We start from the raw sequence: 18,854 nt of genomic DNA, 5'->3' as shown, positions 1-18,854 counted from the left end.
CTGATAAACTGGAACAGAGGACGGGTCTTCTGTCAGTGCAGCCCAAAGAGGCAGGGCTAGCTCCATAGAAAAACTGAGTCGGCTCAAACCCCTCAGGCCCGATGGCAAACACATGGTCCGGGGACCTGACCGTGCCACAGATACCGAAGGCATGAGAGCCGGATTCGCCAGAGACAAGAAAGTTGTTGACGATGAAGTCATTAGTACCCACGAAATTGGAGTCGAGAACTTTAAAGCCTGTGAGATGGTCAAGAGGAGAATAAGAAGGGGTTGTAGGGATGAAACCCCCTGCACCAAAGGGGAGAGGGAGCTGAGAAGATGAAGGAAGACCCTTGGCTGTCAGGATCCGATCCACCAATCTAACAATATCCACTTCTGAGAAATTTCTGGTATAGCTAACAGACAACCCAGAAGGAGACTCTGATCTCCATGAAAGGTCTGGAAAGTTGTCCAAGAAAGGGATCCAAGGAGGGGGAATAAGTGGTCCTGGGTTGGAGAGAAACATCAGGCTTCGGCATCATCTGCAGGACTGTGGGAGATATCAGTGCTGGTAAGACCGTACTTACAGTTGGTGCTGGTATCTGAAACAGTGGTCAATGATTTAGAAATGGTTGCGGTCGGTGTCAATGGCACTGGTAAGGCTCTTGGTGACAAAGATTCAGACTTTTCCAAAAGCTTCGGAACTTTAGGTTTCGGTCCTGAAGAGGAATCTTTCAATGCATGTTTTTGCTTAAAAGCTGGTGCCGATGGAGACGTTTGCATCGAATAGGAGGATTTTGATCCAGAGGCTGGAGGAGACTGTTTGGCCTTGGACAAGGTTTCTTTGAACAGAGCTTCAAGGAGCCCTTTGAGAATGAGCTTATTTTTCCTCAATGCCAGAGTTCAGTTGCTGAAACCCTGGCAGATTGTACAGTCAACAGACTAGTGTGAGACAGTCTAGCAGTACACACAACGTTCGTGATTAGAGTATGGCATTTTCCTGCTGCACTCTGTACATTGCCTGAAGCCCGTAGTGGAGCTTTTAGGTTTTTCTGCCATCATCCTGAATTAAAGAGGCAGAGAGAAACAGAAAGAGGAAGAACAGGAAAGGAAATCCAGTCAAAAGAAGAAATCTACCAACAATGGTAGAAAGGTTACTAAAGGTAAAAAGATAGAGGGGGAAGGGAAACAACTACCAATGATGGTAATGGGAAAAAAATACCAACAGTAAAGGGAAAACATACACTCACAAGGGTAGACCAAGAAATTTAAACAAGAGAATAAAAGGAATCCAAGAACTATTAATGAGAGAGAGAGAGCATATAAAACATTTTTTTTACTTGGCTACGAGAGAGGAACTGGCTGACGCATCTTGTAGTAAGAGCGAGAAACAAGATCTGAAGTAAAGTGGAGAGGGCGTTGTGGGTAAACTAGCAGCTTGAGAGAATTTTGGCTGATGCGAGCTACATATCGGCCAGATCAATTCCGAGAATCATAACAGTATACCCACAAGTCAAAAATAAATGAAGACTGACATCATCAGATCACTGCTTTTGTAGGTAGATCTTGAAGCAGAAAAAGCATTCCATAGAGTCAGCTTGGATTTTATGATAAAGGCAATGGGAGCAACTGTATTCCCTAACTGAATAGGGTTAAACAGGTAAATAAATGAGGGGTCATAGGCAAGAATTAAGGTAGGAGGGTTCCTTTCAGACAAGCTGTGTTTCAACAGGGAAATCATGTTGGGGGTATTCTCTATCTCCTTTGTTACTTGCTTTATACATACAGCTACTGGCAAAGTAAGGGACTCAAATTCAAGGATACAACTGGTATGGTAATTAGTAAATGTTAGCTTTATACATTTACTTGTGGATAATTTTGTACTTCATAAATCCAGAAAAGGACATATTGCTATTGAATTCAAGACATTTTCAATTTTTTCACCATATAAAATTAAAGACATACCCACCCATGAAATGGTTCAGAATTACCCACACACAGAGACACAATAAGATTAGCTATTTAAATATAGGGATTAAAAAGGATTCTGTTATAGGAGCTAAGGATATGTGGGAAGAGACTAAACAAAAAAACAATACAAAATCTGAGAAACTGGAAGCTCTTGATTATAGACACACAGAACAAGATACAATCAGTGAAAATTTTTTAAACTCTTTAGTTTTACATACAGGTCAGAAATACTTGTATTAAAAAGAGAAGAGCTGGAGAAGTAGCAGACGATAAAGACTGAAGAAATTTATTTTGGGGGGGGGGGTGACAACAGTTAAGTGGAATAAGTTGTTCCTCCCACAGAACAATATGGTTTAGGATTACCCAATTTGAATGGATATTTTAGAGATAAGCAGTTAACTGCTCATATACGTAACACAACCAGAAGGATATAAATCAAAGTGGAAAAAGATGAAGAATTGGAGGAGGGGGGGTCAGGAAATAATGAATGTAAAATTTTAGAAGCAGATCCTTAGAGAGAAAGACCACCATAGAGTTAATTATATTCATAAAGTAAAGTATTCTAAGAACTAAGCCATCACAGGAATGGAGATGTCAACAAGGAAGACTGCAACTAAAGGTAGAAGGGATAGGCTGGGGGGGGGGCATGAAGTTATTGGAGAAAACTGGCAAAGGAACCAAGGTACTGGGAACACAAGTAGAGGAAGAAAGATAATACATAGGGGATGAGACCAATGAGAAGTCTAAACTGCAGATTAAAGACTGCCTTTCCTACCAGGGATTGATACTACAGTATAGACAACTGCTAAATGAAAGACCAGCTCTGGAAGAGCATAGAACAGAAGTTGATGTTAAAACAGAAATAGTTGGACATATAAACTATTGCATAACTATAAATCAATCTGAGGAGAACTTCCATACTTTCCAGTCTCAGGATCCCAATTTACAAGTGAACAAGGAAGACCTCTGTACAACTCTCACATACGCAACAAAGTCATGAAGGTTTAGAATTTTTACCAGGAAGTATTTGCATACATGCTTTTATTTCTTAAACTTCAGAAAATATTTCCTCGAGTGGCTAGCAAATGGTGGAAACGTTATGAAAAACAGAAAAGAAACTGAGAAAAAAAAGTTATGTAAGAATTTACCATAACTTTTAGTTATGTACTCACCATAACTTCAGATGTTTGGGATCCAAACTAAAAAACTGTAGATTTTTACTTGAGACCCTGTAAAGTTTTAAAGGCATAGATGTCATTCTCTTCCATCTTGCAGTATTCTACTAGTGGGTTTACCCTTCTTCCGATCAAGATTGTCCGGCTAGGTTTCCAAAGCTTTTTCAGTCCCTCTTGGTGCAGACGTCTAATGTAGAGGCAGGTAACATGGGCCATAAAGGTGACGTCTGCACACACGAGTCCTCAGAACCAATTAAAGCCCAAGACGAAGCCAGCTCTAAGGGACATAGCCTGTCCCTGAGCCGGGTAGAGTAAGTGCAAGGCTAAGAAGGGGGGGATGGTGGGAGGGAAGGAATACTGCAACATGGAAGAGGACATCTATGGTTATGGTAAGTTCTTACACAACTTTTTTATGTCCTTCTATTCCAGTGTTGCAGTATTGTAGTAGTGGGTGAGTACCAAAGCTCACTAAAGGCTGGAGGGTGGCCTAGTAGAGGACTCCAGGAACCCATGCAGGAAATCTCAGGCAAATCTTGCCCTGGTTCTGGAGATGTTGTCCAGTTTGTAATGCCTGGTGAAAGTGTGCACTGAGGACCAGGTGGCTCCTCCCAGAATGGAAATAGTGTCCAGGCCTTTCAAAAGGCCTCAGAAGACGCCATTGCTTTTGTGGAGTGGGCCCTGAAATTCCCTGAAACAGTCTTCCCATGATGGGTGTAGCAAAAGGAGATCTCCTTGGCTATCCAGGAAGAAATGGTCCGCTTCCCCAATGCTTTCCCCAGAGTCCTGGGGGGAAAGGAGACAGTTTGTCTGATTTCCGGAAAGGTTTAGTTTTATGCAGTTAAAATCAGAGTTGTCTGTGGACGTACAGGGAATGCAGGACTCTCTCACCATCTCCCTGCGGGTTAGGGAAAAAGGCAGGTGGATAGCCTGATATAAGGAAAGGTCATTGACCACCTTGGGGGTGAAGGAGGGGTTATTCTTAGAGCGACCCTGTCCAAATGGAAATCAGGAAAGGTGGAGTAACCATGAGGGCTTGAAGCTCTGAAATCCTCCTGACTGAGATCAAAGCTACTAGGCAGGACTGCTTTCCACATGTAAAGCTTTAAGGTGGCCTTGTCAGATGGTTCAAAAGTTGGCAGTGGAAGTTTTTCTAGCACATAATTGAGATCCCAGGGAAGGGGTGATGGTTTCCTGGGGGGGAATGCAGAAACCCCTACAGGAAGAGTTTGGCTGGTAATCTGGATGCCAGCGGAGGTTCCATAGGCAGACAAGTAGAGATGGCAGACAGGGGTGCTACTTAAGAAGAATAAGACAACCCTGTCTTCAGGAGTTCATAGAGGTAGGACAGAAATCAGAGGCATATCGCTGTCCAGCGGCTCTGTCTTTTGTGACACCAGAAAGAAAATCTTTTCCACTTGGAAAGATGAGACTTTCTTATAGGTTCATAGGTTCATACTAGGCTATCTGCCCTAGGGCATTCACAAGCCTAGCCAGAGTGTGTTTGGCTTTCGTCACCCATTTTAAATTAACTTTGCTATGCCCTTTTTCGAGGTTAGTATACGTGCCTCTGTCTAACAGTGACACAGAAGTGATACCCGGGGTAAACCTACGATCCCCCATCCACTCATCAAGATTCCTCTTGAAGAGAGGAAATGAGGGACTCTGCCTAACCTGTATTGGGATTTTATTCCAGAGTGAAGGGAGCCTCTGGGTTATGAATCTGTCCCTCCAGCATGTCCTATTTATTTCAGTGCTGAGGTTCAAGTCTCTCGAGCTCGGAGCTCGATGGGATTTGGATTTTCTGAGGTGCAGCATGTCCATTAATTCCAGGTTGGACATGGCTTTATACGTCAGACACAGATCGCCTCTGAGCAGGCGGTATGCCACTGAGTAGAGCTGCAGTTTCTTTAACCGGGCAGCATATGGCATTCTGTTTGAGCCATTTGATCCTCTTGGTGAGGTACTTTTGGGGTCTTTCCAGTTGCTGCAGGTGTCTGGTAAGGTACATCCCAAAAGGGGCACTGTACTCAATTATGGGCCTGATGAGGGATGAGTAAAGAGGCACGATGACCTCCCCTGATCTAGAGGTGAATCCCTTCATGATTAGGTGGGCTATATAAAATGTTTTTCTAACCACTTTAGCCACGTGGTTGTCAAATGAGAGATTGCTATCAACTTGGGTCCCCATGTCCCCAATTACTTCTTCTGTACTTAATGGATTACCACCTATGTGGTAATTTGTGGGCACTTTGTTTTTGCCAAAGGGGATGACTATACACTTTTTGACATTTAGCTCGAGGCCATGGCTCTGGCACCAGTTGCCTGTTTCTATGAGGCCCTTTTGGAGGATGCTTGCGTCGGCTGGAGAGTCGAATATGGTGCCCAGTTTGCATTCATCTGCGAACTTGGTCAGCCACAGTCCTTCCGTGTTGGCCTGTACCTCCGAGAAATATATACCGAACAAGAGAGGTCCCAGGACTGAGCCTTGTGGGACGCCACTTGTAACTGGTTTGAAGTCTGACATGGCTCCAGCAATTCTAACCATGTGGGTTCTGTCCTTGAGCCAGTTTGCAACCCATCTAGTGACATAGGGGGTTTATATTTAAGCTGGTGAGCTTATCTATAATGCCCGAGTGGGGTATTGTATCGAAAGCTTTTGCAAGGTCCAGGTAGGCTGTGTGGACCACCTTCCACTCATCAATGGCCTTGGTGACTGTTTCAAAAAAATCAACCAGGTTTAAGAGGCAGGATTCTGCCCTTAAAGCCGAACTGCATAGGATCCAGTGTCTGTAGGTCCCCAATATCTTTATTTATGAGGTCCATGATGATCCTTTCTATAGCTTTGCAGACCAAGCTAGTCAGGCTTATGGGGCAATAGTTTCCAGTATCCGTTGAGGCACCACCTTTGTGGAGAGGGACCACTGTTGCTGTACGCCACTCTTTGGGTACATATCCTGTAGTAAGGTTGAGATTGAACAGTAGTTTTATGTTTGGGTTTAGCTCTTCTTGGAGTTCATGTAGGACATAGCCTGGGACACCGTCTGGTCCCATTGATGCTGTGTTTTTTGCTTTGGAGAGGGCGGCGGCTCTTACCTGAGCATCTGAGATGTCAGGGGGGCAGCACTCTGCTGGGATAGACATTTGCCCTTTTGGTGGGGAGGGGGGGGAGAAGTTTGCGCTGAACCTGTCAGCTAGGATGTTGGCAATGTCTGGGGGTTCGATGTATTTTTTGTCATTTTGGACTAATTCTGAGCATATCTGGGAATTCCCACCCAGGTTCCTAACATAACTAAAGAAAGCCTTGTGATTATTCTTAGTGTCCTGTGTAATGTTTCTCTCGAAGCTGGCCTTAGACGATTTTATGAGTGCCCGTAGTTTTTTGCTAATACTGATCAAAGAGGCCTTCCATTTTTGGGATTTTGCTCTATCATGTAGTAGCTTCCTCATTCTATTGTATAGTTTGTTTATGGCTGGGGTCCACCAGACAGGATGTCTGCCTTTGGAGGATTGGGTCTTGGTTTTATTTGGGATTGCATGATCCATGCATTCCTGAAGGTGTTCATAGAATGCGTTTATAAAGGATTCTGCGGTCTGGGCCGTATTTACCACAGGCTTGGGGGCTTTGAAGGATTCCACCTCGGTTTTGAGGAGTATGAAATTTGCTTTAGAGAAGTTTTTCACTGTGGTTTTCTGGGCAGGAGGTGGGGTCGGAATGTGAATATCCAGTGAGATAAGTTTATGGTCTGATCTTAACAGTGAGGGATATACTTCTGGTCTGGAGCATAGAGTTCTCCCATGTTGGTGATGATCAGGTCCAGTATGTTCTCCCCTCTTGTGGGAGTGGTAGTTGTTCCATAGCATTTGAGATTATAAATTCTAGGAACCTTTGGGCTAGGGTGTTGGAGCTAGAGTAATGCTCCCAGTCTATGTTTGGGTAGTTGAAGTCACTCAATATAATGGTGTTTGGAGAGACCTTCATATTTTCCAGTGTTCTCAGGAAGGCCGAGTGGGGTTCCTGGGTTTGGGAGGGTGGTCTGTAGCAGGCTATAAACTGGAAGGCAGTTTTAACCACTGTTAGTTGCACATGGATAGTCTCTGATGCTTCGTGCTGTGCCACCAACCTGGAGGTGTGGGTATCTTTGACGAATATTGATACTCCCCCTCCTTTTGTGGTTCGGTCCAAGTTTTGGGGCCGAAAAGCATGGTATGAGGTATAACCTGGTAGTGCTGGGGTGCTCTCGGGAGCCTTGAACCAGGTTTCTGTTACTGCACAGATATCGATGTTCTCCATGCTAAGGAGAGTTTTGAGTGCGTGCATCTTGAGGTTTAGACTTCTGGCGTTGAGTAGCATTACTCTTAGTTTCTTATCCCTTGTGATGCCTATGGAGGTGAGTTCGTCTTTTGAGCCTTGCCTAAAAAAGGAACTATGGGGGAAGCAAGAGCCTTTGCCAATATCGGAAAGCCCAGGGGTGACCGGTGCAAGCCGTCCCTAGCGAAGCATCGTGGCTTGTCGAGCATGTCACCCCAGGCGGACAGGCATTGGATCCCCTTTGAATGACACCAATACTTAAGCCAATTGTTGAAATTGATCATCTTGTCTTCATATTGTGGCATCATTCTTGGTGAGGGTAAGATGCTACTCAAGGTCAGGGTCATACCGGCTTGGGCTACATGCTCAGAGAGCTCCTCCATGTCTCTTTTCATGTAGTCCAGGGAGGTACATCTCAGGTCATTCACACCAGCATGGACAATGACAGAGTCATACTTGTACTTGCCTTGGAGTGACTTGAGTGCTTGTGTTATGTGGTGGATCCTAGCGCCCGACAGACAGCTCACTGTGACCTTCTCCTTGTTCAGCCTGGTGAGCGGGACGTCAGTGTGCCTGACGATAGAGTCACCTATTACAAGTGTATCAGGTGTGTTGTTTAGGCTTAAGGGCTGTGACTGCACGGCACACTGGCTTTGTGAGCTATGTGTTGCACGTGTTTGTTGTGGGGTAGCGGTTGCTTGGGTGTCTGCATTGGAGGTATCTGCTGCTTAGGTAGATTTTTATTTAGAGCCTCAGAGTATGTTTTTGTGTGTTTATGTGTTTGGTTTGCTGTCGTGGTAGGTCTATGTGTGAGACTGGAATCGTAGTGAGTGTTGTTTCCTTCTCCTCCTGACTGGTTATGCCAGTACTGAGTTGAGAGAGCTTAGCCTCCAGTCTGGCTATATGGTTGCATCTCTCACACATGTTGGGATTTGTTGGGAGGAGGAGAGGGTTGCCTGTGTACGAGGCAGTTGTAACATTGCCTCAAGATTCCCAGATTCACCAGCTGGACCAGAGAGGAGATTGACAAATGACCTTTGGACATGCTAGAATAGTATTGGGAATTCCTTTATAATTGAAAAAAAAGGGTCAGTGGGGAACAAGGTACTCAAGGGGAGTTTGTGAGGGTGTAGTGCTTTTAATTTTTTAGTGCTGACTTATATAATTGCTTTAGTGAGCAAGTGCCGGGAAACTCAAATGCAATGTGTTACAGGTAACTTAAATGCAAAAATGACAAACAGTAACTTTCTTTCAAGTGAAACAAGGAAATAAGTACAGTAAGCAATGCAGATATCACTAGGGATCCACAGAAGCGCTGAAAAGCCGCGTTTTAGGTGGAATAGGCGTTTCAGGGAAATAACAAGCATACAAACAAAGCTAGATTCAGCAGGCCTGGATCTAGTCTATGCTACAGCAAACAAGGTGTACCAATTTCAGTAAGAAGCAGTTCAAATACGCAGGCACTATAAGCCTTTAACCAGAAATTCCCAGCTCAGAAGGGCAGAGTCCAGCCTCTCCTCCCACAAGAGTGCAGACCACGAACCCTCAATGTAAAATAACTGGCCTGAAGCCCAAGAGCTTAAACCAGAATTAATACACTTTTAGAATAACAGACACTGAGCCCTCAATCAGCAGTTCCCAACTTAGAAGGATGTAAGCTACCTGTTCTGCCACTACTGTGCAGACCACAAACCTTCTTAATGTAAAACAACTGGTCTGAAGCCCAAATGCTTAAACTAAAAGGCTTAGAATGAGTTACACTAAGCAGTAATAAGTACAACGGAGTACTTTAAGATGACGCAAAAGCAAAATAAAGTAGGAAGAAACACAAATACAGTAAAAGCAGATAAAAAAAAAAAAAACTGAGTGAGCAAATGAGATGGGCCCAGGAGTTACAGGACAGAAACAAGTGCAAATGCAGGCCTTCAAATCAGAAAGTTGAGAGAGATGGAAGACCGCCCAAACTGCCAATAACTACAAATTCTGGGCCAGAACCACTCCTTATGTGGTAGACAGGTTACCTAATGCTTACCACTCCCACTGATAAGCTAGAAGGCTTCCCTCCAACACAGAAAGGCTTGGGGGGTTCAGAAGCTTACAAACAGTCCTGGATACAGCAAATCTGTATCTGGAACACTAATTACAGGAAAGGTAGGAAACAGGCTTAAAATTTTTTTTTTTTTTTTTAAAGCAAAGTAGCAAATGCAAATGTGTTTGGTTTCCTGGCCTCCTGCAGGAGTGAAAGCATGTCCTCATTGTACAGGTGTCTGAAGGGAAACAGAATCCTATCCGCTACAGAGGGAGCAGCAGAGACTGCCACTGTGGGAGTGTGTGTATCCCCTTGTGTTGTGTGAGTAGGTCCACTGAGGGAGGTAACATGTGGTGATTACCCTTGGACAGATGAAGTAGTAGAGGGAACCAGTGTTGCCTTGGCCAATAGGGAGTCATCAACAAGATTTCTGAACTTTCAGTAGGACCCTCGTTATCAGAGAGAAGGGGGAAAGACATAAAGGCACTTCCCCTTCCATGACAATGAGAAGGCGTCTGCTTGCACTGGCTTCGGGTCATGCATTCTGGAGCAGTAGCTATGGAGTTGCCCATTTTTGGAGGAGGCAAACAGGTCTCTGAGTGATACCCCACTTGTGGACCAGATCTAGAAACACCTCTCTTGACAGTATCCATTCATGGCTGTCTGAGGTGGTTCTGCTTAGGCAATCTGCCTGAGAGTTGTGCTGGGAGGGAATGTAGGCTGCCTAGAGGGAAACTCCCTGAGAGAGAGACAGATCCCATAACTGTATAGCTAATCTGCATAGGAAGTAGGACTTCATTCCTCCTTGCTTAAGTACCACATGACTGTGGTGTTATCTGTGAAGACTTTTAGCAGGCCCTGCTTGGGGTAAGGTAAAAGGCCTGCAGGGCTAGGAGTATTACTGTCAATTCCTTAATGTTGATGTGCATCCGTTTGTGTCTGTCTGTCCACAAGCCTTGCACTGTCTTTGTGCCCAGAGTTGACCCCCAGCCCAGGACTGAGGCATCTGTGTGCATGATCTGGATAGGAGACAGCATTTGCAGGGGCATGCCCTGATTGTGGGCAACTTGGGCCAGACACCATCTTAATTCCTGGTGAAGACAAGGGAGGAGAGGCACCCTGAACTCTAGAGGACATGAATGCTGAGTCCACCCTGAGCGCAGGTACCACTGGAACTTTCTCATGTGTAGCCTCGCTAGGGGCAACCTGGGAAAAGTAGCTGCCATGTACACCAGAAGTCTTAGGAATTCCCTGGCAGTCAGGGTCGTTGAATGGAGGGCAGCTTTAAAGTGGTGGGAGAGGGACCCGACTTTTTCCTTTGGGAGGGGGACCATCCTGCTGTCTGTCCTGATACTGCATCCCAGGAAGACAACGTCCCGTGTAGGACGGAGATGGGACTTTTGCTGATTTATAAGAAAGCCCAGAGACTGCAGCAGCCGCAGGAGACCCCTGGTGTGAAACAGGAGGGTCTGTCTGCTGCTTGAACGAGTAGGTCATCTAGATATGGGAATATCTGTATTCCCCTTGGCCTGCAGCAGGCAAAGACTGGGGTGAGGAACTGTGTGAAACCTTGGTGCGGTGGAGAGCCCAAATGGCAATGGACAGAACTGCAAGTGTGAGGAGTCTACAGAGAATCTGAGGAATTTTCTAGAGGAAGGCTTTATGGGGATATTGAGGTAGGCCTCTTTTATCTCTAGGGTTACCATGAAGGCCTGAGGGGAGAATGATGGGAAACAGAGTGGGCAAGGTGAGCAACCTGAAAGAAGTAACCTTTAAGAATAGGTTGAGGTGGGACAGGTCTAGGAAGGGTCTCCATGGTCCTTCCTTTCTGGGCACCAGGAAGATTGAGTAGAACCCTTTCTACTGAGCGGGGGGATGACCGGTTCTATGGTGACTTGGAGAAACAGGCTGTTTAACACCTGAAGAAGTTGGGACCGTTGGGATTTGGGAGGGGATGGGATAGTTAGCCTTGGAGGGGAAGAAATCGAAGTCAAAGTATCCTTCCTTCAGGATGGATAAAACCCATTTATCTTGCTGTGATAAACGACCATGCCTGGAGACCATGAGACAGACAGCTGGACAAGGGAATGTTGCTAGGAGGAGGTGGGAGGAAGGGTGGTAGGCAGTCAAACACTGCCTGCCTTCTCTGGAAAGGAAGGCCTCTGGCCAGAGGCTTGAGAAGTCCTTGGCTGGAGAGATTGTTTCCTGGGAGGCCTTCTGGACCTGGAGGGGGCTGAAGGCCTAGAAACTTTCCTTAAAAACAGTCTTAGCCAGGAAGTTTCTCTGGAACTTAGGGATTGGAGATACAAGGAGGTGTTTGAGGTCTTGAAGCTCTCTCCCTTTTTGTTGGAGAGACTTGAAAATATCAGACACCTTCGCACCAAAGATGGGTGAATGGTCCAAGGAGGCATCCAGGAGCTTGGCTCTGCAGTCATCAGGGAAAGGCTGCAGGCGCAGCCAGGAATACCTTCTGAGCACAGATGCTGATGCAGCTGACCTGGCTGAGGCCTCTGCTGCATCATATGCACACCTAAGGGAGTGCTTGTTCACTTGAGAGACATGGGCAAACATGGAAGACAAGGATGATTTACCAGCACATTCAGGCATATCATTAAGCTCTTTGGAGGCTATGTCTAGAATGACCAGATAGTACTTGCCCATGTGGGACTGGTAATTTGGACCACTAAAGGCTAGGGTATAAATCTTTTCCCCTCATCTCTCCATTGCCTTGCTGTACTTATCTGCAGGTAAGACAATGGTAGTAGGGAGAAGTATAGATGCCCTGTCAATATAGATGGAAATGGTGGCAGGGACTGCTTGGGGACACAATCAGAAATTTATCTGAGTGAGGAACACTGTATAATTCGTCTGCCCTTCGAGGGGCAGGAGGTTGGGAATCAGGATTAATGGATGCTGCTGAGAATGCATCCAGGAAGGCAGGTTGCACTGGTGGGATAGGAGAGGGGTTAGGTGACTCCACTTGGGTTAAGTCATAAAATCTTTTCTGTGCTTCAGACATGCCTGAACATTCCCACAAAGTGCTCTCTCATAAGATTAACTGTGTCCCCGAAGGTAAGGTATTCCACAGCGGAGTCAGGCTCAACAGAGGCCTCTTCAGGCGATCAATATCCTAGAGGGGATGAGTTCTGGGAAGAGTACGATAATGAGTCCTCAGAGGAATCAGACAGTTCTTCCTCTGCAGGCTTGGAGACCATCCTTTCAGGTATGGAAGGTCTAGCACTGAAGAGAGGGGGAGCCGCAGGGACGAACTCAGAGGAAGGCCTAAGGGTCAGTAAGGCATTGTAAAGACTCTGGCTGAAGGCCTGCCAGTCAGGTAAGGCCTCTGTAGGTGGAGAAAAGTCTATTTTTTTGCCTTTTCTTGTACGACCTAGCTGGCATCTGGCTGGCGGCAGGCCTGGGAGGGATCATAAGAGTGGCGGAGGCCGGTTCCAAATCGCCCAACAAAAGTACTGGTTCACCCCTGGTGTCTGAAACAGGCACCGCTACATCATCTCCGGACATGTCCCATCTAGATTGTGCGGCCTCCTGACAGGTACCAGCTTTATCTATGGAGGGAGATGCAGAGTCCTCATCCAAGCTGATGGCGGCTACAGGATGAGGAGCAGCAGAGGGAGGCGCAGTGGAAGACGTAGGATGCAAGGACTTGGCCATCTTCCTAGGCAGTTCGGTTGGTGGACTGGAGGCGGCTTCCATACCGACAGCTATCTGTCTTAGACGTTGGTTGGGTCATGCGGACGAATGATTTACAGATGCCACAGTTTTTGTAATCATGCTCCCTACCCAAACAAGAGAGACACTGGTCGTGGGTGGTGTGGGGGATTTGACAACCACAGTTGCCAGACATGAACAGACTATCAAAAACAAGGGCTGTAGAAAAAAGACCTCAATGGGGTACTTATCTTTTAAATGCAAAACTAATCCGATGTCCGCAAGCATCAGGAACACCTCGCGTACGGCTAGCGGCTGAAAAGTTCTGAGGACTGGTGCGTGCAGACGTCACCTTTATGGCCCACGTACCTGTCTCTATGTCAGACGTCCGATGCACCAAGAGGGACTGAAAAAGCTTTGGAAACCTGGCCGGACAAGCTAACTGGAAGAAGGGTAAAGCAACTAGAATATTGCAACAGTGGAATAGAAGGACATCATGTTCCTTGGCAGAGTAACAAGTTGGCAGATGTAAAAAAAAATTCCCCAGAGAGTACTCTTAAAACTGCTGAGACAGCAAATGGCTACGAAAATAATTATTTTGAGCAGGGACACTATCTGAATTGTCTTGACATTAATAAGGCCAAGTACTAAATATTGTCAGAGATAGAGAGATAAATGTGGAAGTGGAGAAAAGGGAAATAGCAAAGTACATAGAAATGCATGTAATTTGAGGGAATAATACAAGCAGAATAATGTTCAGAAGGAAGACTGATGTTTAAACAAAAAGTAACAGAGCAATTTATGGATTTTTGGAGTGAATGACGATTGCTAAAAATATACACAATACATAATTCATATGAATGAAAACCATTAATATGGCTCATCTTCTTTTCTATTAAATTTGTGTGCCTGTGTAATAAAAATTTAATAAAGGTGTTTAAAAAACAAGACAAGAAAAGCTTCCTCAAAGTGCCATGTTTTGCCCCCAATTAACACAAACTGCACTGGAGGGGGGCCTAACACTTTGTATAAACAGACCTCTAGGGCTCAGAAAGTCAGGCTGGACTTGGCTCGTGGCCAGTTTCTCATGTAATTACTTTTACTGCAACAGTGGTCTCAATTAAATTTTCCACACATCTCTGCATATAAAATAAAGATGGAGAGAAAAGTCAAAATTGTGAATATGACGTAAAAAAATCCCAACAGCTGCCCACTGTAGAGGTGTTGTAATTTTTATCCAAGTTCTTTCAGAGAGAGAAAAAAAAAAAGGTGATGAATACATCCCTTGAGTTTGGTGGCTGTAACAAAACACTAGTTCACAGTGCCAACAATGTTCTAAAGTGTTCATAAAAGGTTACAGCATTGAATACACTGCTCAAGACAGTACAGCTAACAAGATACGTTAAGAACCTGAACAGTCCTACTTAATATCACTGTGTAGGCAATAATATAATGGACGAAGCAACCATTTTGAATAAAGTACATTATTCTACTTGCATAAAAACTGTCACTACACTGAAAAAGAGGCAGAGCAAACTACTTTCACACAGGGACTAGACAATGGGTCTTCTATTAAGATCGGTGTCAAGGCCTGTGTGTTTATGCATATAAACCCATTAAGTATAGGCCACAAAAGAAATACATATTTTCATGAAATGCATACTGCAGCAGTCCTAGAAAAGAAAATGATGACAATCTGCACAGTAAAGCACCTATCAAAACACCAGCACACTTTTTAACTTTTAACAATATACCCAACAGAAAAGTTTATGTGGTTTGGTATCCATGACTAACAAAGAAACCATTACAACACATACTTCTGAACTGAAAGTAGCTGCAGTGGATCAAATCCCTGCACCTCCATCCCACACAATATGCAGAATAGGAATGGTGTGCACAAAAAGGTGACAAACCATCTAGAAAAAAGTGGTGAAAACAACAACTTACCTTTCTCACAAGCCAAATGTGCAAGTAAAGAGATGGTCTGTATTGTTTTACCCAGCCCCATCTCATCTGCCAAAATGCCATTCAATTTTTTCTCATACATAGTCACTAGCCAGTCAAGGCCAATGTGCTGATACTCCCTAAGGGTCCCACGAAGCAGAAATGGAATTGGAGTTTTCACCTGAAAAAAAAAAAAAAAAACACATTTTCTTTAAAATAGCACATTTGTTGCAACTTTATGGCCACAAAACACACTGTACTGATATTAAGTACTGATATTAACTTGTGTACTTGTGTGTATACGCACGTATGTGTACATACACAGACACATGCACACACACACACACACACACATATTGTGTGTGCGCGCCCAAGTCTACTCTATACTATTAAAAGTTCAGAATATTGACTGTCAGAACATCAAAAGGGGAAAACACTGACATGTACACTCAACAGGGACTGTCCCTTCCCCCACTGTAGTGGGATCTTCGAGCTGGTATTTATATTCAGTGAGATGGAGGGAGGAATGAGGGTCCCCCTTGCAAACATACTTTTGCCATTTTTCTTTTTTTGAGGTTTTAGCATTTTGATTCTCCTGTCTCAGTGTTTTGACAGTTAATATTCTGAACTGCCAGTGATATGAATTAGATCTTATCAGCATATATGTAGGTGGATATATACACACACACTGTATTGTGAGTGTGTGTGTGTATGTATATACATATATATATATATATATATATATATATATATATATATATATATATATATAGGTTCATAGGTTCATAGGTTTATACTAGGCTATCTGCCCTAAGGCATTTATAAGCCTAGCCCAAATTATGGCTTCGCACCCTTATATGAAAAAATACTGTGCCCATTAGTTTGTTGTGCCTCTGTCCAGCATCTCCCATCCACAGGTCTAGATTTCTCTTGAACAGAGTCAGCGCCTCACATGGGCTTGAGTTTTGTACACACACAGCATGGGGGAGTCTCACAGGTGATAAATCTAAATGTATCCCTCCAGCCGTCCCTATTTATATCCTTGGTGGATGGGGCATTGTACTTTCGATCATTGGTCTGATAAATTATGAAGACATGGCAACAATGACCTCACTAGATCTGGATGTAGAGATCCCTTCATGATCAGGTGGGCAGTGAGGTGGAGCTTTCTAACCACTTTAGCAATGTGAGTGTCAAAGAAGGCCACTGTCAGCTGGGTCCCCAGGTCCGGTGATAGCCTCTTCTGTGCTTAGTGGATTGCCACCATATGATGAGCAGGGGACCTTAGGTCTTTTCCCGAAGGAGTATGACTATACATTTTTGGCAATTAACTTCAGGCCATGGCTCCTGGCACCAATCCCTGTTTCCGTGGAGTCCCTTCTGAAGGATATCGGTGTCGATGCACTTTCCACTATGGATGTGAATTGCAGTCATCTGCAGAGCTTTGTCAATAAAGAATCCCTCCCATGGCTGGCAGCAACTTCTGAGGAAGTGGAGTGGCCACAATGAACCCTTGGGTCCCCCGAGGAGCCTTTAACTACAGCCAGTTTTGTGACCGCGGCAAATTCATATGGTAGCTTGGCAACTCTAACCCTGTACTTTCTGTCCCTTAAACCAGTTTGCAACCCATCTTGTGACATATGGGTTTTACATTTAAGCTGGTAGTTTTTCTAGTCAGCCAGTGGGGTATTGTGTAGAAAAGCTGCTGCAAGGTCAAGGTAGGCTGTATGGACTGCCTTTCCCTCATCAATGGCCCATGTGACTATGTGAAGAAGTCGACCAAGTTCAAGGCATGATCTTCCCTTGACAAAACCAAACTGGGTGGGGTCAATGTGTACAAGTCCCCTTACAGCCAGTTTATGAGCTCCACATTATGATCCTCTCCACTTAGCTTTGCAGGGGCCAGGCTTGGTAAGCTTATGGGTAATTACCAAGGTCGTGAAACCACCTTTGTGGAGTGGGACCACAGTTGCGTCACGCCCACTCCTTGGGCGCATTATCCTGTGGTAGGGCTGAGAGAAGAACAGCTGCCTTATATGCCGGGTTTGTTCTCAGGCAGGTCGTGTAGCACACAGCGGGGGACACCAAATCCAATTTCATGATGCTGTGTTTTTAGTGATGCAGAGAGCGGCTTTCACCTGCGCCATTTTAGAGATATGGGAGGCAGACCGGCTGGAATAGATTGCATCTCTCCTTTGGGGTGTCCCGGCGTGTCTGCCCTAGCTGCCTTGCATATTTTTCACGCCAAGGCCGAGGTTTCCACTCCTGTGATTTACTTCGAAAGAACGCAGGTATGCGAATCCCTTTAATTTTACCATAGAGGCCAGATTGATCACCTGAGTGCTGGCATTTTTTACTAATAATGATCAGGGGTGACTTCCCTTTTATTATTTTTGATTCTATCATGTAATAACTTTCTTGAGACTGTATAAGAAGTTTATTATGGCGGGCTGAGTCCACCAGACTGGGCCGTTTTTTTGGGAAAGAGTCTTAGTTTTATTTGGGATTTTCGTAGTTGAGGTTTCCACTCATAAAGGCATTTTTAGAGCTTCAACTTAGGATTTATCCTTTTTCCCTCTGACAAGTTTCCACCTTGAAGCCTAACTACACACCAGTCTTGAGTAGATTGTCCCTTTTTAGAAGTTCTTCACTATAGTCTGTGTGGGGTAGAGTTTGACGGTTTCTCCAGTGAGATCCTTTTATGGTCAAGGATCTCACCAATGAGGATATACTTCTGTTGTTTTAACAGCTTTCCCCATGTTTGTGACAATGAGATTGGCTATATTTCTCTCCTACACGCTTGAACAGTGACTAAGCTGTTCCATGGCATTAATTTATGATGGCCAGGGTCGTGGAGCTAGAAAGTTAGGAGCTTGAAGAATGGCCATTTCCCCAGTCCATGTCGGGTAGTTGAAGTCACCCACTATAGTGGTGTTTTGGGGCATTTATTGAGAGTGTGGGAATCAGGAGGCTGTGAGAAGTTCTTCACCTGAGTTTGAGAGGGGTGGCCTGTAGCTGGCTACAATTTGTAGAGCAGTTTTGCCTATTGTTAGTTGCACCTGGATGGTTTCAAACTTCGTAAGATTTGCACACTAACCTGGAGGTGTGGTATCGCGAATATGGATGTACACCCCCTCGCTTTTGTGGAGTGGTCGGGTTTTAGGGCGGAGCATGATATGAGTAAAACCTAATAGGCTTGGGTCTCTCGGGGAGCTTGTATGAACCAGGTTTCAGTTTCAGCACGAACGCTGATGTTTTCCATACTGAGAAGGGCCTCGAGTCGCGTGCAGGAAGAGGTTAGACTTCTGGCATTGAAACGGCATTTTTGGGTGGATCTTCCCATTTTTGTTTTCTAGGGTGGTAGGTTTAAATTTGAGCCTTGGGATGAAAGGCACTATGGGGGTGGCGAGAGCCTTAGCCAATATCCAGGTCAGGGGGTACGGCAGTCCTTTTGTGGGCCTAGGCAGCGTGAAGCATCAAGCATGCATCCCAAACGAACTACTAGGATTACTTTGAATGACACCAGACATTAAGCCAATTATTAAAGCTGATCATCTTGTCATCGACAGTGTGGCATCATTCTTGGTGAAGGTCACTGCAATTCTTAGGTCACATACCACTGGAGCTTCCCCATAATCCGAGCTTCCCCTCTATGTCTCTTTTACAGAGCACGGTCCAGGGAGATGCGTCTCAGGTGGATTCCACACCAGCATGGACAATGCCTTTAATGTCATAAAAGTCATGCTGTGTGGAGTATTCAAAGTGCTTGTGGGTGACA

At 44.9% G+C, this 18,854-nt stretch overlaps 1 protein-coding gene across 1 annotated transcript in view; it reads right to left on the bottom strand.

Moving 5' to 3' along the window:
• Positions 1–18,854, bottom strand: part of LOC122814504 (Snf2 related CREBBP activator protein) — a 3,617,155-nt gene that overhangs the window by 2,275,344 nt on the left and 1,322,957 nt on the right. The window contains exon 10 of the mRNA XM_044087079.1: positions 15,080–15,257. Within this exon, the coding sequence (XP_043943014.1) occupies positions 15,080–15,257 (178 nt within the window). The remainder of the gene's footprint in view (positions 1–15,079; positions 15,258–18,854) is intronic.

The sequence above is a fragment of the Protopterus annectens genome, chromosome 10.part0 (genome assembly GCF_019279795.1).
Source record: "Protopterus annectens isolate FY-2018-M chromosome 10.part0, PAN1.0, whole genome shotgun sequence".
NCBI lineage: Eukaryota > Metazoa > Chordata > Ceratodontiformes > Protopteridae > Protopterus > Protopterus annectens.
This window is presented reverse-complemented; position numbering and strand designations above follow the sequence as displayed.